The sequence below is a fragment of the Aspergillus alliaceus genome (genome assembly GCF_009176365.1).
Source record: "Aspergillus alliaceus strain CBS 536.65 unplaced genomic scaffold BDW43scaffold_33, whole genome shotgun sequence".
Taxonomy (NCBI): domain Eukaryota; kingdom Fungi; phylum Ascomycota; class Eurotiomycetes; order Eurotiales; family Aspergillaceae; genus Aspergillus; species Aspergillus alliaceus.
Window position 1 is genome coordinate 298,295 of NW_022474716.1, and position 26,600 is coordinate 324,894.

The following is a 26,600-nucleotide window of genomic DNA, read 5'->3' on the forward strand; positions in this document are numbered from 1 at the left end:
GCAGCAGTGGAACCCATGAGAATTTGTCAATTAGATCCCTGACTCTGACCTTTATCTCAGCATTGCGCAGGCGTCATCATTCATCATTTGACGTTCTGTCTTTTCACTGTGAAAAGGAACTCCAAAACATTCATCGGCTGCTAGACCTGCCGGATCCGCTGAGTAAAATTCGACAAAAACAGGGCCCTATTGACAGAAATTACAGAGGTCTAGTTAGGAGTGCGAAGGCTGAGGGCCCCAGCTTCTATAGGCCGACAAACAATTGCCGCTCGGGTAGCAATGTCTAAATACTTCGGGTGCAGTTCGACAAGAACTAGACTTAATGCAAACCCATAGTAACAGTGGATGCCACAGCTTACTGAGCAGCGCGCTCTCGTGAAGTGTAGAGTTCTCTGGAACTGCAGTTCCCCGAATCGCAGCCACGCACTGGTTGTAAATGGCTAAACTTCTAGCTTTCCCAGCATTCTTAGTGAGACTTTACCACCGGGGAAACTTGCTGACGGGTAGGCTATTGTTGCTGGTTTCATCGGTTGAAAGATCGTCTGGCATTTCCTCCATGGCTCCTGTGGATCGGGGAGAGATTGATGTTAGTTCTGTCCTGTGTTACTGGGTAAAAGGATCACGCAAGGGAGAAAAGGAATAATGATTAAAAGTAGAGAGAGAGCAATGAAAGAATCTCGAAGCCTCACTTCTCTCTCATTGTCTGGTTCAATGCCCTCACAGTAACTCCATACCACACACTTCCTTACACAGTAATAAAGCCACATTTGCATAGAGAGTCTCAGCTAACGAATTTTATTATTCATTATAGAAGACATTTATAGAAGTTTGAAATCTCCATCCAACATCAAGTATCTCGCGAGTGCGGTTCCCAGAAAACTAAGCGATCAAATCCATATAGTATCGTAGCAGTATAGTGTGCCAAAGTAGCTCCGCGCAACGTAATGTGGACCGTATAAACATGGGTAATAAGGTACAGTATAGTTTTTAAGATATGAATAGAGACATAGAAGAGGCAATAGAAGAATAGGCGCGCGCGTGGTATATAAAAACGATAATGCAATATCTAAGTACAGCCCTACCTTACTTTTCTCCGAGCCTCATCTGCAACGACCGAAGTTCGGCTTGAAGACCCACAATATGTTCGTAGGCATGTTGCAAAATCAACGCTTTGCGACCGGGCCTCAAGCCTTTAGCCATTTTAGTGTCAGTCGCTGAGGTTGCGCAGTCTTGTTTAGTCACATCCTCCAGCTGCTTAAACCCAGCGTTCAGGTTTGCGCGGTAACGCTTCTCAACTTGATTGTGGGCCTTCTTCCGCAGCATACATATGTTCGGATCGTCATCCTTGCTGTCTGAAGAGACTGATCGTCGATGCTGCGATGTGGTGCTGTCTTGCGATGATCGTCGTCTTGGCATTGGCTTTGGCATGATCGGGGGTGGACTAGAGTGATCTGGGAGCGATTTAGGACTGCCCAGCTTATAACTCAGCTTTCGGATCCTTCGCTGCGGAGTCTGGATGCCGGTGTGCGGCACGGTAGTCGGCCTTCCAGGCTCGTTCACCCCCGTCTGCTGATGCTCTGGATACATAGGACGTGCAGGACTACCGATCGGCATCGGGGTGTGATAGCCAGAAGTGCCAAGGCCCTTCAGATTGGTTAGTACCAGTCGCAGATGCTGGTGGAAAATCGTAGGGTCTTACATATGAATGTGTAGAAGGGCCCCAGTAGTCCTTCGTTATGTCGAGACTATACGCCTCGGTGGATGAGAGATCTGCAAACTCTACTTGGGCGTTTTGCGGCCCTGGGACGGGCTCAGAAGTTGCAGGACTCAGTCCCAGCATGGACCAGCCCAGACAGCTATCATAGTCAGGAGTAGGAAGCGACGAGAAAGCCATTGACCACTGATCACTCTGATCGGGCGAGAGGTTGTGGTTTGCGTAGTAGATAGTCATGTTCAGATAGCGAAAGGGGTACTCGCAACATAAACAGAATGGAGTTCAATAATAATGTTCCTAAATACTGAAAATATTTCCGGTGTCTTTCGCCTACTCATATGGACAGACGAGGATGGTCTAGTCGTGGTCCATTATGTATAGGTCGGTCTAGCCCGCGGTGGCATTTATAGCCCTGGCGAGAGCGTCAGTGGCTGAGAACTATGGATTAGCATACGATAGGCCAGTGCGGCAAGCTGCCCTTCGGTTGGAGCTGTCATGGAAAGTAAAAACTTTGGCCGGGAGTATTTCGTTTAAGTTCTTTAACCTTGGGTCCGGAGCTTAGTTCCAGGCCAGGCGATAGCCAAGGACGTTGCCACCTCACACTGAGAAGGTTTCTGCCCCGCGGTCGGTTAGCATGTACTGAGGAGGGGAGGGGGTTTGTTCAAGGTGACTGATGTGACTCACTCAATACAATGAATATGCTCAATGGTTTCGAAATGGCTGACGCCCTGGAGAATCAACCAAGACATTTTCGTACTACTCCGCACCAACTATTACCCGTTGAGGATGGATACTATACAAAGTTCCGGGTAACCTTACCGATGTCCAGGGCAGCACAAAACATTCGGGACTTCCTTATTCTTTGCTTTGATATATCAGCCAGTTGGGCCTCTTTCCGTGTAGAGTATAGTGGGCTCGAAGGACCCTAGAGAGCTCCAATAAAGTGGATGACGTGTGTAAGAAAACATAGAATACACTGAGGAGAATCTGTCAAGTAGGCCTTCTGATATTTTCGTTTCACTGCATTCGTACTGGGAGAGAATGAGAAAAGAGAAGAAAATAAAAGAGGAAGAGGAAGAAGAAGGGCGCAGATTAAGTGAGAATGAACATTGGAATACAACGGTCTTTTGACTACTAGCTCCTGTGTCATATACGTACCGAATGCAGGCTGCGTATAATGTTTTCATACCCATTTAATAATTCCAGTACGGTCTTATCTCATGCGAAACCCATTGCATGACCCTATAGAAGTATCGTAACTACAAGTGGGCCCTGAGCCTCGTGCACGGCTGTTTTGTCCGCTCCATTAACCCATCACGTCCAAACGTGCACCAATCAGAAGTGAAAACAGCTAATTGGAGGAAACCCCGAAAAGCTAGATCGTTCTGGACAAGGGAGCATCACAAAAGGTCGCCGAGCCGTATCCGAGAATAATCTACGTACTAGGCGGATCCAAACTCATGCCATAAACCATACCTGCTTCCACCCCCATATCCTATAGTAAGTTCTAGTGTATCGCAAAGAGCTGGACGCTTTACACCATGTAGAGCTCAAAGTTAACCCTTAGGGTAGGATCCTATTCTACGTAGTCCTGCCGTAGACACTATCGTCTGAAGGGGCGACCTAGAGGTTAATATTGATTGTATATACCACAATATTCAATATCAGAGCACTTAAGGTGATGCTAGCTACCGGGCCCTGTTTCTTACACGAAACCTTATATAGTAAACTGCTAACCAGCTCATGTCAAGCGCGGGCTAAGACACATCTCTACCCTAATGACATCCTACCGAGAAGGGCATAGCTATCACAGATGTACCTCAAACGCTTCGTACATCCTTCCGAGGAATACTTACAGTTTTCCAAGCTCTGCGAGCATCAGTGGGGATTTATCATCAGGAAGACACATCGAGAAATACGACCAGCAGTCGCATATGACAGCCGCCATCTCAAAGGGCAGGCCGGGGTGATACATCTTCACCTCTGCCTCATAATCATCCAGTCAAACAGAAGAAGACTGCATACTTTGATTGTCCATTAGCAAAGGCGCAACACTTCAGCCCAGAGTCTAAGGCATCGTCTGTGTCGAGGTGCGTGGCACGACATCCTAATCGACTACTCCGACAAGGGTTTCATTTTCATCCTACAATAATAAGTTATTGGCTACACATGCCAGCAAAAGTGCCAAACCAGGAATGTGTGCTACTACATCCCTTTTATTCGGCCGAATCCTTTGGACGATATAAGACCCGTGCCACGGTTTCCTCCCTTTGCAACCGATCCGAACCCTCAACTACAGTACTATACAAAGCGATCTACCATTCTGCTATGTTTGGCTGGGTGGTAAGGATTTATCGACGAGCAGAGCATTGATAACCGTTTATCTTGCTCCTAGACAAGAATCCATAGAAATAATTAGATATGTGTGCTACGAAATAAATGAAATAGGTACCAAAAACTGATACATACGACCATAGGGTGTGGAGAACAGGGCTTCCCGTCCGCTCAGCCGTACTTAAGCCACACGCCGGCCGGTTAGTAGTTGGGTGGGTGACCACCAGCGAATCCCGGCTGTTGTATGTTTTTCTCTTTTTGACCTTATTGTTTCTTAGTTACATCTGCTCTCGGCCGGTGGCCCTCCTTTAAGCATGAGTGCGTTGGCCATGTTTCTAAAAGAGTTGCTTCTCACTCTCTATACCACTGACACGGAACAATTATGATCCACTGGGCCCTGCCTGCTCAAACAGTTGGTACCACACTTGTCAAGTCGGATGATGCCAGGCCAGTACCATCGTTTCCACAAACAACTTAATAGACACTGCTCCCACCAATCGAAGATGTCCTCTGTCCAATCTTTCCTTATGGATATGTTCGGGTTTGCTTGGACCCAAAGTCAAGAGGCACATTTGATTGGCGAATAGAAGCTTTACGGTGATCCACGGGAGGCACGGGGCTCGGTCTTTTCTCGGGTACAAAAATAAGTGGCTGAAAATTACGCTGAGCCGAGCCTAGACCCAGACCTCTCACGGTCCAGGCGACATAAAAGCTATGTCAAATCTTCAATTACCCCAGGTTTCTAGGAGGTAGCTCCATGGCACTGAGTGGCGGGTGCCACTTCGCATGGGGCTGGAATTTGGTTCCGAGGGCCGCCTCTGCGGGGATCTCTAGTCCCTTGGGTTTAGAATCAATCTCTGTAATACTGTACTTATGGACTTTCTGTGGTCCAATGACTGTCTTCTAGACGAAGTGTCCAATCATCGTGCCGCCTGTTCTGCCAGGCTCGCACCTGATTAACCTACCTCATCTTCAAAGCTTTTGGGGTTTCTATGCTCATTGTACTTCGTCGTCATAGACGCTCCAGTCTGCCCACAAGCAGCGAGTCAACCCCTCATTTTCTTCGTTTGCAGAGTCACTTGACGGGCGGGGCATAGGTAAGGTATTACTGTCTATTGGTTGATGGTATGCTCTATACGCTCTTGCTGGTCTTGTGCTTAGCAAGACAAGGAAATGAAATAAGAACCGCTCTCATGGTTAGCTAGAGTTGCGGAGTACCTTATTAGAGCATATTGTTTAGTTTCGAATAATCATATGAACACTCACAATTCTGTGAATATATGATGGAACATGGGATCGACTGCTGTTATCCATGTTATTGAACTCTAGAAAGAAGGGCGGGTAAATACGAGGACACCAAGGTCAGGTTAGCGATGCTAAAAATACCAGAGCAGTGCACAGCCCCAGTCCTACCTTACAAGGCTGCCCGGCCTGGCCTTTCCTATACAACCAAGCTTCCTCTGGTTTCGCTCACATCGATATTGTATGTGTGCTATTCAACTATATATTCGGCACCTGCTATTTCCCAGGATAGGCCGGAGGAGGTCCATCTGGCGTACTAGTGGTATTATCTTCTAGGGGAGTCGTGGGTACCCTAGCCCTCATTTTTCTCTTCTTCCCACCGTAGCAGCAGCAGAAGTATACGCCAGCTGTAAACAAACCAACGGCAGCGGCAACTCCAATCCCGATACCAACTTTTTCGCGTGTGTAAAGATATCCTCTCGGCAGCTCTAACGACGCAGTTGGAACCGGCACAACCGTTGACTCGGCCGCTCTGAAGCGGATCTGGATTGGGGTGGCCGTTATAGCATGTTCAGTCCGCGTTGTAGTAGTCTTGGGGCCATCCATGGTAAGAGGAATTCTCGTATTCAACGGGCGGGTACACCGAAATTGACCGTTACAGGCGAAATTACTATACACAGTGAGTAATGTGACAGGGGGAGCTCAACCTGATATGGTTTCCTCACTTACTCTGGACAGCACATGACAGTCGTCTCTCGGCGTTGTTTCGACGTGGGCAGTGTGCAGCTCTGGTACCCGGCAGGACACATTCCAGGGCTGTAGTAGACATCTTCCCGCCAATTGCTGGGGCAACAGTCGCTCCCGCCAGGTCCTTCACAGCCCATTTCGAGCTTGGGCCAGAGGTCCAGGTACGTCCTGGTACGGATATCCGAACATGATGCTGGAGGAGTGAAACGCGTGGTGAGCGGCCCGATATTTGTTGCCGTCGTGTCTAGCTTTGTAGCCCATTTGGATGCCGCCACAGGCTCTATTACGAACGTGGACAATATCAGTAATAAAATATGAGATATTGACATGATGTGTGTGCGAGACGAAAGATTGCAACAATGTCTTTGATGGACCCTCCGGTCCTTCATATATCAGTTGTCTGCAGATCATCGGTGGAGATACGATGTGCCCCGTTTCTCGGCATCTCGTATTCATAGCAATATGGTGGGCCAGTAGGGGGTTTAGCGAACGGGTTACGAGCACCGATCGGCATTGTGTGTATGACGATCGGAGGTATTGATCACGAAATTCCATGGAGAGAATCGAGTGCAGATCATTAGAGCCATTACATACACAGCTCGGCGCATCACAGGTATCGATACCGTGCTACATCGACTCAGCTCGGTTGGCAATCGTCAATCAGGTCCAAGGACAACCTTGCGAGTCGCAATCTCCCATCACGCGCCCGACCAGTAGTTCGCAATAGTGATGTTTGATAATATTTCTTATGTGCATCAGACCAGGCGATATCGGCCAAGGAGCCTGTGATGGAGGCAAGCGTAGCTCACTTTCTTTAGTAAGAGAGGAGCAGTCTTTGCCATCATGATCTGAATATAGTGAGCTTCAAATAGGTCAGGCTAGACTCGTTTGTTCATTAACATAAAATATTTCAGGACGGTAGGACTATAGCCTTTTGGACGACCATCGAGCAGATTGCTTACTTTTTAACCTTCACGCTGCGGCATATTGCTACACTAACCGTTCATACACTAACAGTAAGTCCAACACACTTTGACCAAATAACCAATGTCATTTGTAAATTGTGCTTAGCTAGCAATATTGTGAGTGCGACCTTAACACCGCCCTAACGCCGTTATCGCCGGGTGTTGACCTAGTTCTCTGAGGTTATATATAGGACCTTAACCCCCATATACTATTGCCAACGCAAACTACCTTCGTCGCTTAATTTAGTCACAGGAATCCACAGCACGACAAAATGGCACCTCTCGTTTGGTTCATCACTGGAGCCTCATCAGGTCTCGGCCTCTCACTTGCGCTGCACACGCTGGCGGCCGGGCATCATGTTATCGGCGCTGTTCGCAGTACATCCAAGTCCGCGAACGCGGTCCAGAAAATTCAAGATCAGGGTGGCAAGGTCATTGAATTAGACGTCACCAAAGCCGACACCATCTCCCAGAAAGTCGCAGAGGCAGAAGGTCTGTATGGCCGTATTGATGTACTAGTCAACAACGCGGGGTACTCGCTGTTGGGCGCGGTGGAGGACTTCAAGTACGTCAGCGCCCGGTCTTCCATTCCGTATCTAAGCAGACACTAACATTATGCAAATGATAGCGACCAAGAATGCGCCCTCCAGATGGAAACCAACTTTTTCGGCCCTGTTCGGTTAATTCGCTCCGTGCTTCCGGGCATGCGCGCCTCTCGCACCGGAACGATCGTGAACGTCAGCAGTGTCGCGGGTCAAGATGGGCTACCTTCATGTGGCTTGTATGCAGCTAGCAAGTTTGCATTAGAAGGGTTATCTGAATCGCTAGCCCGCGAGCTAGCGCCGTTCAATATTTCCGTGCTCGTGGTGGAGCCCGGCGCTTTTCGTACGAATTTCTTGGCGGCGGTTCAGATCAATGAGGGCGGACTTAGTGACCCTTATAAAGGTGGGCCAGTCGATGCTGTGCTGAACGTATTCAAGACATCGCAAGGAAAACAGAAGGGCGATCCAGAGAAGGCCGTTGCGCGGATCTTTGAAGTGGTCACTGGCGAAGGCGTGGCTGGTGGGCTGAAGGGGAAGATTCTCCGACTACCATTGGGTCCGGACTGCGTGCAAAGGATGCAGACTAAACTGGATAAAGCCTCCGCTGATCTTGAAGCTGCACGACCCTTTGCGCTGGGAACCAACTATGAGTAGATATCATAAATGCGGAGCCTAGATATGTGGGATGACTGGATTAAAATAGACGGTTGGCCATCATTTTTATCCCCTACAAGGTTCACCCTGATTTAATAATATACTAGAACCACTCACGTTACTTTTTCTCTCAACCTTTCGCCAAGTTTTTGCCAATATATCCAAATATAAGACAACATTTCATCCGGTTATTGGTTGAATTTATTCAATAATCTATACGAAAAGAGATTTCACTTTTTGGATCAAATGATGAATCTGCTAGGGAATGCCCTACTTAGAATGTGTTCATGTGAACATATGGGAAAGCTGTCGTTGACCGCGGATATATACATTCAGCCCTACCTTGCCTAGGGGAGTCTACGGACCTATTATAGTATGCCCAACCGTCATATTCTGGAAGAAAAATCCGCAAAATTCCGGAATTAAAAGAAAGGCAGGAATACCGCAGACATAAGGGTAAGAGCAGAAAAGAAAGAAGACAGCAAGTAAACAAGCTTTGGATCGGCAGTTAAGTAAAAGAATGTCTTAGATTGAGCGGGAAAGGACAACCTCTGGTTCTATAGCCCACCAAGGTTCTGCTGCCAACGGAAGCCAAGAATGTCGCTCTTTATGCGCCGGCTATCGCTCGTCGCCCGCCATCAGTACATCCCAACCAGAATTGTCATGGAAGTTCGCATCCACCGATCTTTCCAATGCCTTCCTAGCTGCGTATAAAATTCATGTGGTTGAGAGCGAGGATTTCGATGAAGACGACATTGTATGTCCTCCGAGAAGGTCTCATCGTCTGAACAATTTGGCGTGATCTATGCCGGTCGTTCACCAAAATCAACCCGGAGATAATATTGGAGGGTCAAAATTGTGAGACTTGAATGGTGAGGGTTCGAACTGGAGTTACACTTAATATTTTGACACGACAGTCTTAGATCCATGTCCTTGGAAAACGCATTGGATTCGAGCGCTGTCTGCCTTCGATGACCAAAGGCAGGAATTGTACTTTCAGCGTACATTTCATCTTGACGCAGAAGTGAAGGTTGGACGCGTCTATGTGACTGCTTTAGGATGGTATCGATTGATTGCCAACGAAATAGATATCACTATCACTGGCGATGCTTTGGTGCACGATGTCGCGAGATTCTGTCGGCTAGGAAAGAATGGCCTGCGGCTTGAAGTGGATAACCATCGATGTCGTGGCCACGTGGGAGCGTTTGATCGTTCTACAATATACGGAATTTGGCTGAGATTCCAATTGGCCCAGAGTTGATACTAACAACGGACCAATCTTGGAAAATATTGAAGGGCCCAATTCAACACTCCGATCACAAACATGGGGAAATCGTGGACTATCGAGTCACTCCCAGTCGAGCCTATGTCCTTGCCCGAGATTCGGCTGGCAGGTGAAGAGGTCGAGCGAGTACATGAAATGCTCCGTTTGCTACCTCAGAAGATCTCTACATTACCCTCAGGGAAACAGCTGATTGACTTTGGGCAAAACTTCGCTGGCCACATTCGAATCCGGCTCTCAGGGAGATCGGGAGAGAAAGTCATTCTCACTCACAGCGAGGTTCTGACACCAGACGCAAAAGTTGATACGGCCTATCTAGATTTACCGTCTGCGAAGTGCGTGATGCGGGATGCGGTAATTATATCCGATGAAGAAGAGTGGTTCGAACCCTGCTTCACTCTTCCACGGATTTCGGTATGTTGAAGTGCACGGACTGGAGGATAGGCTGCGAGAAAGCGACGTAGAAGGCATCGTGGTATCCAGCAAGCTTCCTGTCGCTGGCACATTCACCTGCTCCGATTCAAAGCTCAACGAGCTCAACGAGAACATATCATGGAGCGTCTGGTCTAACATCTAAGATGCGCCAACGGACTGCCCGACAAGGGGGCAAGCAGGATGGAATGGAGGCATCCAGTTATTCTCCCCAACGACTACACTTTTTATCGACGCGCAGTCCTATCTCCGTCAATCCCTTCGCAACATGCGACGCGATCAATTACCAGACGGGGCAATACTACCTTTTATTCCCAGCGAAATCTCGAAATTCTCTGGCCCAGTTCCATACCTCATGCGACTTGTCTCCTTATCTGTCGGCTGGGGCGACGCGTCAGTTATGATACCGTGGACATTGAACAGACCCTATGGAGATAAACTGGCCTTGGCGGACCACTACAGCAGCATGTGTCGCTGGGTTGACTTCCCCACGCGACGTGCACAGAATAGGAGCTGGACTCGTCGACCCCCCACCAAAAAACCTAGGGCGAACTGGAAAACTACATCGTCGATACCGGGTACGACTGGGGCAAGTGGGCTCCGTCCTAGCGAAGGATCCTTCGGCTCAATCCGGTATATTATCTTTGCGTCAGGTACTGTAGCAACGGCCTATCCCGCTCACTCGGCTGCTCTGCTAGCCGAAATAGCTTCTATTCTTGGAAAACAAGAGGATGCACAGCGATACAGCTACCTAGCTGACGAGGCCAGAACTGCATGGCGTGCGGCGTTCCTCCAGGCGGATGGTCGCCGTATAGGCGATGATAAGCAGGATGACTACTAGCGTGCGATCGCCTTTGACCTTCTGTCAGTGAACGAGAAGAACGCTGTGGGTCGACTCGTCCAACTCGTGAAAAAGGTGGGCTGGTATGTTGGGACTGAATTTTGAGCGCTCCATTATTACTACCTGTCCTTGCAGACAATGGTCACCTAGATGTTGCTCTGCGGATGCTTCAGCAAGAGGCTTCACCTTCATGGCTACACAGGGTGAACAGCAGTGCAACGACTGCTTGGGAGAGTTGGGAAGGACACGATAAAAAGGGAAAGGCGACCGTGTCTCACAGCCATTACTCGCTGGGACCGGTGGCATCTTAGCCTCGACAGGGCTTAGCCGGACTCTCCTGCATTGAGCCTGGATATCGTATCGCAGTGAACTCGCAACCAGACGGGTGTCTAAACCAAGACGTTGGAATTCTAGTATATGCAGAAAGAAATTTCACGCCAGTGAGACCGGTGTTCTTGGTAGATCTGGATTTGGTGTTTTCAAGGTCTAATTCACACGGATTGCATGGTTCTCGTCTTAATCTCGTCTTCCCATTGGGTGTTGTTGTTTTGCGGACGTAATAAAGGACATGAACTTCAACGTAGTCATGTGGCTCATTACACTTCTATATAAATAGTAAACTGGCCCATCTTATGATCAATTCTGACCATCTCCAAAAAAGATTTCCTGACAATAACCCTTACCTAATAGTCCAAATAAAAACAAAATAATGACTGCCACCAGTCGCTACGGCCCCGACCCCAACAATCACCCTGTCCAAAAAGAATTGTCCAATATCATGCGCAACCTACAGTCCAGCACTGACGGCACCGCTGCCTTTGTCATGGGCACCGACGGCGTCCTCCGAACTCTGACGCCCGACTACGACGTAATAGACGCCATCGGCCTTCCACCCCGACTGATCAAAGCTTTTCTCGATCGGGACACATTTGACCAGGAAATAGAAGACATGTTCCGCGGAGCGGATGGAACGAGAGTGCCCCAGGAGCAGTGGTGGAAGCCAGATCCATCGTTATTGCCTCCACCGCTGACGGCGGAGGAGAAAGCGTGTGTCAAGAAGAACAATGAGGAGAACAAGGAAATCATCCAGGAAAATATTAGGAAAATGGAAAGTGGTGAGCTGAAGCCGTGTGGACTTGTTATTCGGTCGGATTACAATATTAGTCCTAGGTAGAGAGGGGTTTAAATATATCACAATATTAACAATAATATTGCACAGTTTACATGCCAGTTTCATTCTCTGTAAGTTCATATTGCTGGAATAGTTCCTCCCATTGCAGAGCATCTTCTTGATGCCCTCCGGGTTGATCGGCGTGGAGTTCCTCGAATGCCTGACAAGAAGTGGGAAATTCGAAATGCCAGCAAAAGCAGCAGATCACGATGCAAGCGCTTGCAGTTACTCAACCCATTCCTTCTCTAGCTGCACAGCAAACTATTTCCTGCTAAATGCATCATCGAAATGTGCAGGATGTCTCGGCGTGCAGCTTGACACATACGAATTAACCCAGATGCACCTGCTCCAACTGCATGTTGGCAACAGCATTCAGCGGTGTCCCTTTCATGGCTTTAGAACTGATATCGCTGTCCCCGGCAACGCTTTTAGTGGAACCTATTTCAATTCCTTGCTTTTGGCTTTGTCCTAATGCGGGGTATCCGGGCGCAGCAATGCAGTCACTATATCTAACAGGGTGAGGCATTTTCTTATTCATATCGGCGCGCAACGCAGGCATACATTTGAATGAGTGAGACATTTTCTATTGCCAATCAGCTTCCCTTATTGATCCATGCTATGGCAGTTAGCTCGCTATAAGGAACGAAATACGGACCGGGAGCTCGAGTATCACAGCCAATGAACTATGGGCAGGTGACGTGAACGAATATGTATTTCGCCGGTGTCCTGCGGGGTAGAGATCGCACTTGGTGTTTCTCAGTGATTGGAGTTCCACCCATTGGCCATTACTGCACTGAGGAGCGAAAAGTCCGCTGGCTCTTGGTCTACATATGGAAGACTCTACTCTGTGCGTTGTCTTCTCTTTACCTCCAAGTAACCCAATTGTACCAGATTTCCTGTTGAAAACTAACTATTGATAGCATGATATTCCTTATTGATGACTGATTATTTATATATCTGGATCAGGGTATCCTGTATAGCTATTAGGCTAAATTACTATTCTCCTAGACTGTGCCCCTCCTTCAACATCTTCGTTCACTCATCACCTTCTTTTTTTTTTCCCCTTCTTATTAGAGTCTTTGGTTCCATAAAGGATCCGTCCATACATTGGAGGTGGGATTACACACGCAACTGCATCTTTCGAGACGCCATACGGATTGGCCAGGTCTTGGCGTCTGCCTCAGGATGATAGTATTGTTAATCTCGAGGTTGCTGTTCCACTGGGAATGACTGTGATTGTGCATGAAGGTGATAAGGTCCGCTTCGACGTCAATCCAGGTACTCATGCATTCTCAATGGAAGAAGTCGTAGTTATGACCGGCGAAAAGATTTGTTATCTGGATAGTAATTCGCGCAAGTACATCACTGGACAACCTCTTGGTCTGTTGTGTGAACTCTAACTACTTGTGGCGCTGGACTGGGACACCAAATATAGCCAGACACTAAAAGGCTGATACCGTAACCCAAATAGGATATTCATCACTCAATGGCGTCAAGTACGTGTTGGCTGTAAGGTTGAACTCCTAGTTTCTGGCTCCTGGCCATACCAGCCCGTGTACAACTCTAGGACAATGAAATACTTCGAAAAGCTGAGATCAATCCTTCAAATTATGAACTGACAGTATATTAATGAATTCACCATCTTTGTCGTGAACATTATGCAGAGGGTACCTAGAGGACTTACAGAGCCCGTTTGTTGACAAAACGAATAATATAAACTTTGAGCCAATGGTCTAGAATAAAGGTCAAGGAGAATAGGTCACCACAATCCTTGGACAGGTTCTATGAGTTGTTATTATAAAATAGAGCCTGTAATCATATATGGAAAGATAGCTTTAAATGTGGCTGTGTATACCACAAAAGAGGAAGAGTGACGGTCAACATCGCAGTCAAACAAATATACCTAGTGATTGTTGGAATGCGTAGTTCCTTTTCAAATTTGACATGTACTTTAGTGCTGCAAGCCTGTGCCAAATTCAGTACTTTGCCAATAACCCTTATGCCTCTTTGTACCAAGCCTGGCATGTCCCGTGGTGAAGGATAGTGATTTCAGGCTTTCGATATATGTGTCGTACCGAAACGTGAACAAAAGTGTTAGTCTCCAACACAGATCCGTCCTCTCACCCGTGGGAGCAAAATTGATTTAATCCAACGAAGAATGAGATCAACATCACCACAACAATCCAGACCTTTCTCTCACAAGCTTGACCCTCTTAAAGTTCCCCTGACCGCTTGACCATTCTTCCCCTAAACAAACCAACTCGAGAAAGCCGTCCTCAGTGAAGTACATATCAAAGTCCTTGTTGCCATCGACAGGAACAGTGAGGCAACCACCCTCAATATCGTGGGTTATCACTAGTTGCCGGTCGATATCTTCCAATTCGATCGATCCAGTGGTCCAAATATCATGAATATCAGCGAAGCTCACACTCGTGCGGTGTGGCGGGGGCTCCGCCCGACGCTGCTCGAAGGAAAGAGAAGTGTCATATGGGGATAATATTGCTTCCGCACCATCTCGATTGACTTTCATCTTGGTTGTGCCGTCCCCCGGCTTGTAAACAGCATGTAGTGACAACACCATCTTGATTAATGTCCACTAGGACCTCTTGTTTGAAGATTTCGTAAATATGATATTTAGCTTGAAATTTGTGAAGCAAAGGGATGACTAGTGATGTGGTTTTTACCAGACGATACACGGCTGGATAACCAGGGACGTGGAGGCTAAGACCAGTACATTCTATGGATATAAGTATGAACCCATCAGTGCCACGGGACCCAAATAAACATTATTAGGACGTAATTCACCACTATTGCGAGTGCTATCCAGGTGGTTGCGCCGCTTCATTGCCACGGACTAACCTATTGCCTGGGGCCGTTGCACGTCTACTACTTTCAATTATTGTGCAGAGCAAAGGTCGTGTTATCCAATAGCTTGTGTGATGTTGTGAACCCATGCTTAAAGCAACCGAGATCCATGGGTCGACCTACTAAACATCGCCGTTTGCGGACCGAGATTAGAGAATCAATGACGGCTACACCGGCAGCCGTATCCTATAGTTCGATCGGTCCCACTAACCGGAGGAACCAATTTAGACACAGGCATATCGGGAAATACGCTCACCTGTCCACACGCCTCCCTAGTTGTGGGCTACGGCAAGGGCAGTTATAGTTGTGAAGCAATAAAAACTGGACTAAAGAGCGAGCCCATATTGCCACTAATTTAATGGATTGTAATTGTGGACCAATTAGCTATCATTAAAACACCAGAATAGGAATATCTACCAATACCTCCAACCCGACTTCATGCCCATCCCCCCCTTTCTTCGTCACTCTCACCATGAGCAAGGTCGCAGGAAATAACAATTACCTTGAGCTACAAGCTAAACGCAGCGGCAAAGCATCCCGCGTGATCCCCAACGCTTCAGACGGAAACGTAAAACCCACGCAGTTGTTCTGTAAAAGGGCAGTAAGTTGGGAAGGTATCATGACAGGCGGCGCGAGACGGCTCTTAAGGTAGCTGTTGAGCAGGAAAGAACTTAATCGAGAGCCCAATCGCTCCACCCTGAATAGGGATTAGCAGCTGTGAAAATAATATCCACGTGCACAGCGGAGAGTAGCTTACAATGGGTCGGAACTCAAATCATTGCCCCCGTCGCCGTGGCTAAATCTCGCGGCTCGACACACTGGGTGGCCTAATGGTGACCAGCGTCCTAGAAGTGATACCAACACCTAGACTGCCAGGATCTCGTATCCGTATACCTTTACGGTAATATACGTGCTGACGGATTCACTGTCCATCAAGGCCAGACCGACTAGCTGAAAGCCTGCCCCCGCCACCAGAAAAAGGAGCACTGGTCGACGCATGAAGATGATGTTACTGCTGAGCGAGCCGATGGGCGCCAGCATCACGTGAGGGAGAAGACGCACACCCGCATGCAGAGCAGAAAGGCTGTTGACTGTCTGGAAGCGCTGGGGGAGGGAAATAACTAACATAGTGAAAGGGGCGGCCAGAAAGGAAGTCTGGAAATGTATTCCCATCCAGTAGCGATTGTGAAAGAACCGGAATGGGAAGACGGGCTTGAAGGGCTAGGTGTCTTTCGTCGCGACCCAGCCCCAGAGCACCAAGGAGACCCATAGCACACCTGACCCCACTAAAGGCCATGTTCAGCACTGATGACCAGGAGTACTGAGTGCTGGCCTTAAGGAGAGCTGTCACCGTTGGCTATGATGAGAAGGAACGCGCCAGAAAGTCGACGTGTCTGGTTGAGCGTTTATTAATCTAAGGGCTGGAGCACTGTCCGTAGGGGGGCTCGTTGGGAAGGAAAACGCCTAATGCTATAATAGCGAGGACACCAACAGGAGACCGCCGACCGTGGGTTATATCCACATTGTTCACGACAGAACGGTGCTCACTTCAGGAGGAAGACTCAACACTATTTCATGCCATCTGAAGTCGCACCTTCTATGATCGGGCCCCGCAGTGTGGCGAGCGCAACGTGCCTCATCTCCAACCAGCCCATTTTAGAATCAAGAGCCCTGACCTTTTGGCCTTCACCACACCGGATCGCACGATGAATAGAGCTCCCAAGGAACGGTTAGGCGGAGACGTACGCTAGATATGTATCAGCATGATATTGATCGGACGTATAGATCTCGCTAGCGTGAGGCCTGTGGTGTTGGGTTTTAGGTGATTGTTGGATTTGCTATATCTCGCTAAGATGCTGGTGAGGTTACATACAAGACAGGCAAAACATCTACTTATCATGGTTAGTGGGAACTTAACCTTGTGTTCATTGGAAATTATAGTATAAAGACAAAGGTCTGTGACTGACAGCAGAGCTAGGTAGGACCTGCCCATTGGATTTTAACTCTGAAAAATCGCATGACCTTCTAGCGGTCGTGACGTGGTGGCCCCATTCTAGCCAAAGAACGGTAGATCGCTGATTGTTGGCCGGTGGAGACTTGAAACACCGCGATTTTCCCACGGGTTCGGGTTCGGCTGATCTATTTATTTCTCATCTCTTCTTAGTCACCGTGTTGAGCGATTCATACTCTTGTGTTTATTGATTGGAAGGTATATGACTTAGGTGTATGTGGACTTTTGAGGAAGGATATGATAACGAAATGCAGTCAGGTTACGAGAGTTTACTAAGGGGGGCGTAGTGATAGGAAGATGTATATATTTGACCCACCTTCCCTTCAAACGTCCTTTCTGGCTCTAGCTATGGATTAAATACAGCATATCATTAGTACTTTATAGAATATTGACGTAACCTAACCATGGAAAAGTCAGCGATGATCATGTATAGAGTCCAAATTTATATCAACTGATGCAACCCAGGTTGAGGCTGGACAGGAAACCACCCTCCATACCTAGATGAAGAGCGACATGACTGCTCATATTGCAGGAATGATAAGGATAGAGATATATTAGCTATGCGGGGCTGCGCAACAAGGATGATCCTGGAGCGAGTGAGATGACAATTTCTCCATCGGTACCTTCTATCCCGAAAACGCGAGGATGCGGAGTTACTTCTAAAGCAGCGCATGTGGTGCAAATGGCTTCAACGGCAATTTACACCACGACGGGCCATGCGAACGTGTGTTGATCCCTCTATCCGTAGCAGTCCTATTCACTTGGTGTCGGGTGTCTACCGATGCATGCTCTATGTACTCTGCTTAGTCTGGCGCTCGTTGGGCTCGGTATTGCTCGCGCATGTGATACCGATGACGACTGCAGTCTGAATGGCGTCTGTGTTCGCGTTACGGAAACCTATCGCGCTCAGGATCGCCAGAGCACAGTGAACCAAACATGTAAATGTGACCCCGGCTGGTTTGGTGAAGACTGTGGCAGACTGGATCTCAGCCCGGCTACCAGAGACACAGGGTATAATCACACCAATGTTGTGGATCCGAATTACTTCGGCAAGTATGGCAACTCTTCATGGGGTGGGCAAATCTTGCAGGACCCAACAGACCCTAAGATTTTCCACCTATTTGCTCCTCAGTTTGGTGATGGCTGTGGGCTCGGTGGCTGGAGGCCTCATTCTTTCATAATGAGGGCAGAGTCTCAAAGTGGGCCACAGGGGCCATATTATTTCGCTGACACGGTGGCTCCTGCGTTTCGTCATAACCCTTATGTTTTTTTCAGCCCAGCAAATAACAAATATCTTTTGTACGCCATCGGCGTCGATGCCCCGAAGCCAGAGAAGTGTCAGAGTATCTCTTACAACCAGTGGCCGAATAACATCTCCGTCTCCAGTTCCGACAGCATTCGAGGCCCATGGGCACCATTTCAATTGATCCTAAGCTCAGAAGACCCACAGTCTACCAACCCTGCTCCCTGGCCACTCTGGTCACCAAGGGACCCAACCAGTCAGATTTTGCTCGGCGTCGAAGGAAATGCAATTTTCGTCGCAGACGAATGGGACGGCCAATACAAGCTCTTCTACACTCAAAAGTGGAACACATCCAACGATAGTCCAACATGGACTGAAGATCCGTTTTTCTGGCGAGACAAGCGAGGGAACTGGCATACTTTGACGCACTGGATGATCGATATAGTCGAACACGAGGGGCAAAAATGGCCACGCGTCGGGGCGCATATGTACGCTCGGAACCTAGCCGGGCCATGGCATTTTAAGTTGCAGGAGGCTTTTAATTCCACCGTTACATTCACTGATGGATCGGTTGAAAATTTGAAACGCCGCGAGAGGCCGAAGATATTCTTTAGTGATGACGGCGAGATGACTCCGCTTTACTTGGTCAATGGTGTACAAGCTATGGACCAGAATTCGCGAAGTTATACCCTTGTCCAACCGATTGGGACAATGTGGAAGCAATACGAGAACGATTTGGGATTTTGAAATAGTCCAGGCATCCTTGTATTAAAGTGTAAACGATGCTTTTATTGCACAGCATGGACTCCCTGTTATTGACATGACTTTGGGAAACTGGAATAGAACAGATAGTAGCAACCATGCTAGCCAAATCCCACTCGCTTGTCGTAATACTATAGTCAGATTGGATTGCAAGACGTAAAAAAATGATTAATATGTGAAGCAATGCAGAATGGCTCCATCAACAAAACGTGCAATACACGTTCTTTCCATACTCTTGTTGGGAACCTATGGACAAGCAGTCGTTGACAAATCACGCAGAGATTCAAGACAGCTTAAAGCCCTCTCAAGTAGTACGCTGTCCCACATAAACCCATACCACCAGGATGCTTGTGTAACTGTGAACTCAATGGTATTCGAACCCTTCACGAACACACCGGCCGGTAACTCAAACTCTTTGTATCAATGAAGGCCACCAAATGTCGAACTTCTATATATAGACGGACCATTGGTGAGGGCCGCTGAGTTCACCAATTGTGATGTTACCGCCCTGCGTAATGATCCTGATGTTCACTCCTGAGCTATAGCCGGCGAGGCTAGTTGATGAGACGGCGACTGCATCAGACTTGGGGGCATCGAATAGGCCGAATTTGGCCTGCCAAGTGCCCTCCGCAGCCTGTACGTGGAACCATTCCGCAGTGTCCGAGCTACTTACGTCGTACTCAAGATCTGCAGGAGAGTCATCCGATAAGCCGTGATAGTACTCAGTGCAGGCATTTGAAGCCACACGCGAGCCGGTCAAGGGCACCAATTTGCCAGACCTTGGCGCGATTTTGAGTATCCCATGCATATTCACCTAGTTTGACTGCGGCCGCAAGGTCCGGACATTGTAATACCTCGTTAGATTTTAAGTTAGTAGAAACACCGCCATTGTCGGAGTTATTGCCCGCCCAGGCATAAAGGGGCATAGGTTGTTCTGCGGACGTTCTCGAATACAAAGCTTCTGTCTCCGTCAGAAATGATGTGGTAGTAATAATTAGCACCGTGTTCGGCTGAGAGTTGATTGCTTTGATTATCGCCCAGCAAGACGCTTGCGCCATCTGACGACATAATAACACCTTGCACGGAAGATATGCGCTGATGATAACCAGGCTCAATGTCAGAACTGGGAAAGCTGTACGGCCATAACTCTACCTCTTTGTCGTATTTAGCGTACGCATCACCCACAGAGCCATCATTGAGGTACTGCAGCCAAGGTCCCCATATTCTCCCCTTAGAGAGTTCGTGCTCGTCTGTCAGGACATGGAGCCCGTGAATCATGTTCAACAGAACTGTGTCTCCTGTATTACTTTCACGGTGTACCATAACCCCCTCCTGGTGATCTCCGTTGATGCATTCCTTGGACGGATGAATGTACGAGCAACCAATGCTGTCGCCGTATACACCCCAGAACTTGACCAAATTAATTAAGTCACACCAGTCGTACTGGGTTATATAGCTTGCATCAGAGGGATGGTACGTCTCATCTTGAACTTACTTCCAGGACAGGATATTCGGACCGCTCCGGCAGAGCGCCCTGGCTGGAGGTCCTGTGGCCGTGTGTGAAAATCGTGTTGTCAAGTTGGGACAAGTTTCGCCGCTCGCCCAAAGGTGATAGTAGGCCATTATTAATGAAATATTAGTATGCCCCGTTCTGGTTGCTGTAGATAAACCAATGCTGCTCGACTCGCCTGCCGTGAATCGTATGCCAATAAAGTCGTCGCCTGAGCCCACGATAGCCGGGTTTGTGATATCGAACGACTTCTTTTGATTAACCTAGGCAAAGTACTGGCCTTTGCGTTGCCGGCAATCTCTTTGTCTTGATAATATATGGGCTTGACTACGCTGGGACCAACAGTCGCATTCCAAATTGAGTTGTCTTGACGGCCTCGGTCGGACTGAAGACCTTTACGAAGGGCGCATCATTGCCGGTAGGCAGACTTAGAATACCTCTGGCAAGTTCGACTGAGACGGCGAGTGCCAGTTAGCGCATGCTGTCACTCTAAGGGCAACGGAGGATGAACGGATAATGATTGTCACGGGTCGTAGATGTGAATGGCCGAAAGAAAGGTCATCAGGCTATTAATTTATAGATACAACGCCAATTAATGCCGAGATATGCGATGGTGCTTCCTGCTCATGCATAAATTATACGACGGCCTCGGGCTATCTTGTGTTGATTCCGTTCTACTAACATATTGAGCAGATCTTATGTTTGTGGCAGATGGATATATAAATCAGAGATCACCGTAGCCTTGGATCGAGTTCAAATTGAAGAGCTCGGTATAATCCATGAAAAGTGTGATTCAAGACCTACAGGAGAGCTCCTGGAGTTGGCAACGGTATCCCATAGTCTCTTAGGGTTAGGGCCAAATGGTGAGATACTCCATCGGCTTAACATCTGAAGCCTTAGATTAATATAAATCTAGCCTGCAAACCCCGTTCGAAATTCAGGGGACTTCACGGCAGTCCGGTACTGGTTTTCACAACAAAACGATCAATCATTTGTCTTGCGGTTGCTCCACTCGGGTCTATCCTGCACGCGTAATTTGTCAAGTCCTATGTTACCTGGCAATCAGGTTCCATGATTCAAGAAATACTTCAACTAAGCTTCATGTGTTGCTTATGGGCATTCAGGCAGATAACATTCCTCTTGGTCGAGGTGGTCCACCGAAAGCTTTCCTTCTGTCGGTTTTCTCTACCATCGTCTCCTTCAAGCTTCTTTTCTACTCCTCTTGTCTTTGTTTCTTTCCTTCACTTTTTGTATAATTGTCCAATTGTCCAATTTATTCAAAATTAATCAAAAATTAAGCCCGCTCTGTAAAGTTTTTATGTACAGATCCAAAAGGCCTTCTGTCTGCCACACCAACACTAGCAAACATCTTTCCATACTTGCTCCTCTTCCGAATCCACGGCCCATACCTATAGGAAACATACGGAACAGGAACAAGAACAGCATTAATACACCCCAAGATAGTAAGCGTATGCGGCACGCCCAAATTCTTATAAAACGGAATGGACACCTCAATCATGGCCCCGGAAACCAAATACCGCATCAACGTAAGGCAGGACAAAGCGCTCGCAGCATACGCCTCATAAGTATCGATCAAATACTGATAACAGGTGGTGAAGACACATAGCATACCAAATCCGGTCACTACGGAGGCAGATAGCGGTGACCAGAAGGAGATGTCGGATCGCGCTGTCCACGCCATCCAGAACATTGAGGTCGGTAAGGTCGGCGCCCCGATCATTGCCCAGTAAAGGCGGCTTTCTGGGGGTGCTTTTCCATGGGGATCGACTGTTTTAGCGCGTGAGACATCGCGGGCGTGTAGTTTTGCATTGTGGGGAATGAGGAAGGCGCAGCATAGGAGACCTATAGCTAGGCCGAGGAAGCAAAGGGCTGTTTCACCTTGAGAGAAGTCGTAGATGTCTTTGTACATGAACTCATAGCCAGTGAAGGAGGTGAAGATGATGATGTATGCCACTGTGAGGTACAGCGAGAAGAGGAAGATTATCGATTCTTGCACAAGCATTACCACGGGCCGATACATAGCTAGCATGAGTCTTGCTGATAAAGATGCCTGTCTGAACTCAATTTGTGTTCGGTAGCGGTCGTCGCCGGTCACACGGCGGAGGTGCATTGCTTTCCATTTCAGTCGCATTAGGGAATATGTTTCTGGTTAGAAGACAACCACGGTGACGAGAACGATCCCGGCTCCGATTAAAGTAACCCATTCAGTCCATTGCCAGGTGATGCCCGATTGTCCGATCCAGCCTCCAACCACGGGCCCTAGGACCGGGCCAAAGAAATGAATAATAGCGATAATGGGAAACGCAAATACTTGTTCTTCAGGCATCCAGGCATCTGCAACAGTACCTCTGGCGCAAGAAAGAGGCGTGGCCGCAAAGATTCCAGCTAGTGTACGACAAACTAGCTGACCACCAAGATCCGAGGTAGACCCGGCGCCCACCAAGGAAAGCATGAACATAACCAAAGTAATGATATAAACGGGATTCCGCCCGACGGTTTCCGAAAACAGGCCGCTAATCACGGCTCCAGTCCCGAACCCGACAAGAAACAGACCTAGTAGCTAAAGATTAGTCTCGTATGGAACATGAATGGATACCAAACACACCAGTTGATAAAGGTGCCACCACTTCGCTTACGCCGAGCTCCTCCGCGTATTGTGGTATAACCCCCGAGTCGATTGACGAAGACCATCCCACAATAACACCCATAAATGACACCACGATTGTAACCATCAGTCGCTTAGCAAAACCCCAATCACGTGGATGGATGGGATCTTTTCCAGCTTCATAACGAATAATCAGAACCTCCTTGTCGGTTTCGGAATCGGACCGTATGGGTTTCGCTTGGCATATCCGAGAAACTTTGCGTTGATCTCGCGGTTTGAGTATCATCCTCGTTTGCCGGGTAATTTCCTGGCGATCCCGGCTTGGGTGGTCGCCATAGTTCTAGGCCCTTCTCGGAATCTGCTGCAAACTGTTCATCGGCATGCTGGCCGAATCGCCGATATTGAAGGATCGATTGCAATGAATATAATAATCGAAACACCTAGTTGATAAGGTTCTAAATCCTATCGTAGAGAATGGAAGAAATGACATATTTACAACAACGGGCGCACACTGAATATATAACCCGAATTGTCAGATAGCATCGATGGTCATACATATATTGTCGGATTGAAAACACCCGATTGGTTCAATACAGGATTCAAGAATGGTGGTCTAGACCAAGTGCGTATATATTTGCTTACCCAATTGGTGATATTTTCGTAAGCTTCGGAAGGAGACTTTCCAGCAGGAACTATTGTCCTTCGGAGGGTATAAGAGACAGCCTTCGCAACGTTGACCTCATGTAAGGAATAGGAGTACAACTGTAATAGTGATCTCATATCACTATTCAGATTCCCTAATAATCCATCGCACTCATTAAAAGGTTAGCAAGAAGACGTTCTCATCATGGTTGGGGTATAGTTCTAGGGCGGAATTCCGCACGTGCTACACTAGAATGTGCCGGGCTGACCGAAAGGGGCATAAGGCCGGAAGGTCACGTATCCTAGGCAAAATCGTGCTTATCGAGGTAACTTCAGCCATCTATCATGCTCAGCAATACCCCAATTGAGGCACGAAAACGGAAATTGCGCGCTGAGATTGCCTGTGAATATTGTCGTCAAAAAAAGGTTGGCATTCGTTGGGCCAAATCCGTTATCCATTCAATAGCTAACAACATCATGACAGTTAAAAATGTAGCAATGGACGCCCCAAGTGCCAACATTGTCAAGCGCGTGGGAAAGAATGCACGTATGTCGAACAGGCCAGGATTCCACGGTAAGAGGTGTTGGTCAATCTTGACAGGGTAACAAATTTACAACAGATGAATAGGCCGACTAAAGCGCGCATTGCGAGGCTTGAAGAAGAGAATCAACGACTGAAAGATGCTATGGAAAGTTTGCAGAAGCAGATCAGCTAGCAGGGGATAGGCCAACCGCAAGGAGCTTAGTTGCACCTGATCTCCGACCGGCAAAGACGCAGACAGTGCCTGATTCGATTGTGCCTTCGAAGGTCAGTAGAAGCCATGGGATGAGCCTTTCGAACATGGTGGATCAACCTTTATAAAATGCAGTTGATACCGTAGAGCGAACTCATGGGCCGACAAGTGCCGTTGCCGACGTGATAATGTCTAGTCACGCAATGAGACACAGAGGGCTTTCGCAACAAGTGGAGGGCCAGGATGCTACGCAGAATCTGTTAGTATCTAGCTCTGCGAGATTCCGTAAGTGATGTGGCCTGCCAATCACAGTTGATTTATTGACGTAATATTTCTTAACTAGGCCAGCTTGAGAGGTTCAACTTCAAGTCCAATACTTATGACTTTGACGGGGTGAACCCAGAATTAGCCATACACTTTCAGTCATTGTACTGGGACCGCCAACTAGACGTCAGCGCGGTTATTTATCGACCCCTCTTTATGAGACACATGGCATGCGGCGGACCATACTTTTCAAAACTTCTCTTAAATGCTATCTGTCTTACGGCTTCTTAGTTCTCGCCCCGCTTAGAGGTGCGGGACGACCATAGTGATCGGCTGACTGCCGGGTGCATGTTTCGGCGAAGGATTACGGAATTAGTTAACTACCATATGACTCGCAGTGAAATTACTACAGTACAAGCCTTATTTTTAGTGTCATCCTCTTTGTTCACTTGATGTGACGAGAGAAGCCTGGCTTGGTTATACTCCGGAATGGCCATCAATATGATAATGGATCTAGGCATCCAGACCCATCATAGGTCTGATCGGAAGGTCAAAGGCTTAAGCTCTGAGGAATCCGAAATGCGAAAGCGACTTTTCTGGGGAGCCTATGGTAAGGCAGACTTTCCAAAAGTTGAAACTACCATATTGACCATTCTGGATATAGTTCTTGACAAGTTCCAGTCGTTGTATCAGGGGAGGCCGATCCGACTCGGAGAGGCGGATGCAAGCATTCCTCTAGGGTCCTTAGACGAATACGAAGAATACGATCAATTGGATTCCGTATCCTATGGGAGTTCTCTATCATATCTAGCCATTCCAGCACGTTACGTGTCAACCTTGAGGAGGTATTGCTCTCTGTCTATCATCATGTCTCGTATGCTAGAGACTTTATATACAGAACACAGTCTTTCAGGTGATCCAAGTGTACTCTTCGAATCTTCAGCATCGCTTGGCCGCCAACTTCAATCTTGGTATGACAACCTTCATCCAGGGCTTACCGCTGAACATTTAGGTCCCTTTGCCTCCACCGCATCACCACATACTCTGACCCTGGCGTAAGTATCAATCCATTCTCGATCTCCAGACACGTGTAATGACTGCTTATACTGTGTAGTGCATTATATCATACACTTCAGATTCTCCTGCACCGCCCATTTGTGTCCGACGGACATCTACGTAGCGTGTCATCGTCAGTGGCAACAGTGGCCTTTGAGGCTTGTGTTACCGCAGTTGAAGCTATACACGATACCCTCAACACTTACAGCACCACATTATCCATAGGACTGGCACCATATAGTGTATCCTATGCTACCTATGTCAGTGTCACTATCCACGCTCGGATAGCAGCACAGAACCCCGAGGTTCCTATGCCCACAACTGTCTTCCAAATTGTCTTGTAATCTTGAGAGAACACCAGCTGTTATTCTTAGGGTCGAAACGTGCGTTGAAGGTTATACTAAGCCTAATCCAAGCCATGGGAGTTGAGATGGAGGACCAGGAGGCCGGGAGTTCAAACAGGGAAGAAACGACAGGACGTATTACTGGCTTCCACTCGACGTCTTCCGGGAAATCTAGGCAACAAGCTAGGGCGACCACGGACGTGAGTATGAATTGTCAAGCTATGATATGGACATCATTATCCGGAGCTTCGACATATCCCAAATGATCGATCAGCAATCCTTTGAAAGTAGACCACCTCCAGAGGGCCATACTCAATACAGTGGGACTGTGAATGCTATGGATTTCTCAGATTTCTTGCTGCCCTTAGATCCGCTGTTCGGCCTAGACACCTTTCAAGGGATGCTGTGATTGTGATCTTTTGAAAATTTGTACAACTACTACCTGCAATACTAATGAAGTATATAGCTAACACGAGTTCCAATAATTATGAGGTTTGAATTTCACTTTTCAAATCCATATATGGTTAACATATTAGGTCCGTTAAGACAGATGTTCCCCCTCACTTTCACCTCACGTTCCAAAAAGTTCACCATATATAATTAAACTACTAGCTAGGTT

General features: G+C 47.7%; 13 protein-coding genes across 13 annotated transcripts; 6 read left to right on the plus strand and 7 right to left on the minus strand.

Moving 5' to 3' along the window:
* Window positions 1–1,083: 1,083 nt before the first annotated feature.
* On the minus strand, window positions 1,084–1,951 carry BDW43DRAFT_320676 (uncharacterized protein; the record flags this gene model as incomplete). Its single annotated transcript, XM_032049134.1, has 2 exons — window positions 1,084–1,644; window positions 1,700–1,951. 2 exons carry the CDS (start codon window positions 1,949–1,951, stop codon window positions 1,084–1,086), a joined length of 813 nt encoding a protein of 270 aa, XP_031898499.1.
* Window positions 1,952–4,777: 2,826 nt separating this feature from the next.
* Window positions 4,778–5,064, minus strand: BDW43DRAFT_312883 (uncharacterized protein; the record flags this gene model as incomplete). Its single annotated transcript, XM_032047461.1, has 2 exons — window positions 4,778–4,951; window positions 5,014–5,064. 2 exons carry the CDS (start codon window positions 5,062–5,064, stop codon window positions 4,778–4,780), a joined length of 225 nt encoding a protein of 74 aa, XP_031898500.1.
* Window positions 5,065–5,566: 502 nt separating this feature from the next.
* BDW43DRAFT_312884 (uncharacterized protein) lies at window positions 5,567–6,551 on the minus strand (the record flags this gene model as incomplete). The annotated part of the gene is made up of 3 exons (XM_032047462.1): window positions 5,567–5,960; window positions 6,020–6,317; window positions 6,461–6,551. The coding sequence occupies 3 exons, from the start codon at window positions 6,549–6,551 to the stop codon at window positions 5,567–5,569; spliced, it is 783 nt and encodes a 260-aa protein (XP_031898501.1).
* A 524-nt stretch (window positions 6,552–7,075) lies between these two features.
* BDW43DRAFT_282082 (SDR family oxidoreductase) lies at window positions 7,076–8,220 on the plus strand. The gene is made up of 2 exons (XM_032042585.1): window positions 7,076–7,567; window positions 7,631–8,220. Exons 1-2 carry the CDS (start codon window positions 7,275–7,277, stop codon window positions 8,196–8,198), a joined length of 861 nt encoding a protein of 286 aa, XP_031898502.1. The 5' UTR covers window positions 7,076–7,274; the 3' UTR covers window positions 8,199–8,220.
* Window positions 8,221–9,815: 1,595 nt separating this feature from the next.
* On the plus strand, window positions 9,816–10,106 carry BDW43DRAFT_282083 (bacterial alpha-L-rhamnosidase). Its single transcript, XM_032042586.1, has one exon. It carries the CDS (start codon window positions 9,848–9,850, stop codon window positions 10,055–10,057), a length of 210 nt encoding a protein of 69 aa, XP_031898503.1. The 5' UTR covers window positions 9,816–9,847; the 3' UTR covers window positions 10,058–10,106.
* Window positions 10,107–10,180: 74 nt separating this feature from the next.
* On the plus strand, window positions 10,181–10,753 carry BDW43DRAFT_312887 (bacterial alpha-L-rhamnosidase; the record flags this gene model as incomplete). The annotated part of the gene is made up of 1 exon (XM_032047463.1): window positions 10,181–10,753. One exon carries the CDS (start codon window positions 10,181–10,183, stop codon window positions 10,751–10,753), a length of 573 nt encoding a protein of 190 aa, XP_031898504.1.
* A 667-nt stretch (window positions 10,754–11,420) lies between these two features.
* Window positions 11,421–11,978, plus strand: BDW43DRAFT_282085 (uncharacterized protein). The gene has a single exon (XM_032042587.1). It carries the CDS (start codon window positions 11,463–11,465, stop codon window positions 11,925–11,927), a length of 465 nt encoding a protein of 154 aa, XP_031898505.1. The 5' UTR covers window positions 11,421–11,462; the 3' UTR covers window positions 11,928–11,978.
* Window positions 11,979–14,094: 2,116 nt separating this feature from the next.
* On the minus strand, window positions 14,095–14,454 carry BDW43DRAFT_312889 (uncharacterized protein; the record flags this gene model as incomplete). Its single annotated transcript, XM_032047464.1, has 1 exon — window positions 14,095–14,454. The coding sequence occupies one exon, from the start codon at window positions 14,452–14,454 to the stop codon at window positions 14,095–14,097; it is 360 nt and encodes a 119-aa protein (XP_031898506.1).
* Window positions 14,455–15,661: 1,207 nt separating this feature from the next.
* BDW43DRAFT_282086 (uncharacterized protein) lies at window positions 15,662–16,216 on the minus strand. The gene has a single exon (XM_032042588.1). The coding sequence runs from the start codon at window positions 16,084–16,086 to the stop codon at window positions 15,799–15,801; it is 288 nt and encodes a 95-aa protein (XP_031898507.1). The 5' UTR covers window positions 16,087–16,216; the 3' UTR covers window positions 15,662–15,798.
* Window positions 16,217–17,581: 1,365 nt separating this feature from the next.
* Window positions 17,582–18,790, plus strand: BDW43DRAFT_301602 (uncharacterized protein; the record flags this gene model as incomplete). The annotated part of the gene is made up of 1 exon (XM_032045079.1): window positions 17,582–18,790. One exon carries the CDS (start codon window positions 17,582–17,584, stop codon window positions 18,788–18,790), a length of 1,209 nt encoding a protein of 402 aa, XP_031898508.1.
* Window positions 18,791–18,973: 183 nt separating this feature from the next.
* On the minus strand, window positions 18,974–21,153 carry BDW43DRAFT_301603 (putative rhamnogalacturonase; the record flags this gene model as incomplete). The annotated part of the gene is made up of 8 exons (XM_032045080.1): window positions 18,974–19,051; window positions 19,121–19,216; window positions 19,266–19,526; window positions 19,585–19,659; window positions 19,748–20,261; window positions 20,301–20,578; window positions 20,688–20,767; window positions 21,120–21,153. 8 exons carry the CDS (start codon window positions 21,151–21,153, stop codon window positions 18,974–18,976), a joined length of 1,416 nt encoding a protein of 471 aa, XP_031898509.1.
* Window positions 21,154–21,598: 445 nt separating this feature from the next.
* On the minus strand, window positions 21,599–23,431 carry BDW43DRAFT_320677 (MFS transporter; the record flags this gene model as incomplete). The annotated part of the gene is made up of 5 exons (XM_032049135.1): window positions 21,599–21,620; window positions 21,683–22,395; window positions 22,495–22,889; window positions 22,942–23,261; window positions 23,382–23,431. The coding sequence occupies 5 exons, from the start codon at window positions 23,429–23,431 to the stop codon at window positions 21,599–21,601; spliced, it is 1,500 nt and encodes a 499-aa protein (XP_031898510.1).
* Window positions 23,432–24,520: 1,089 nt separating this feature from the next.
* On the plus strand, window positions 24,521–26,390 carry BDW43DRAFT_320684 (fungal specific transcription factor domain-containing protein; the record flags this gene model as incomplete). Its single annotated transcript, XM_032049136.1, has 8 exons — window positions 24,521–24,602; window positions 24,661–24,871; window positions 24,908–24,992; window positions 25,044–25,191; window positions 25,246–25,636; window positions 25,696–25,901; window positions 25,934–26,138; window positions 26,201–26,390. The coding sequence occupies 8 exons, from the start codon at window positions 24,521–24,523 to the stop codon at window positions 26,388–26,390; spliced, it is 1,518 nt and encodes a 505-aa protein (XP_031898511.1).
* Between the last annotated feature and the right edge of the window lie 210 nt (window positions 26,391–26,600).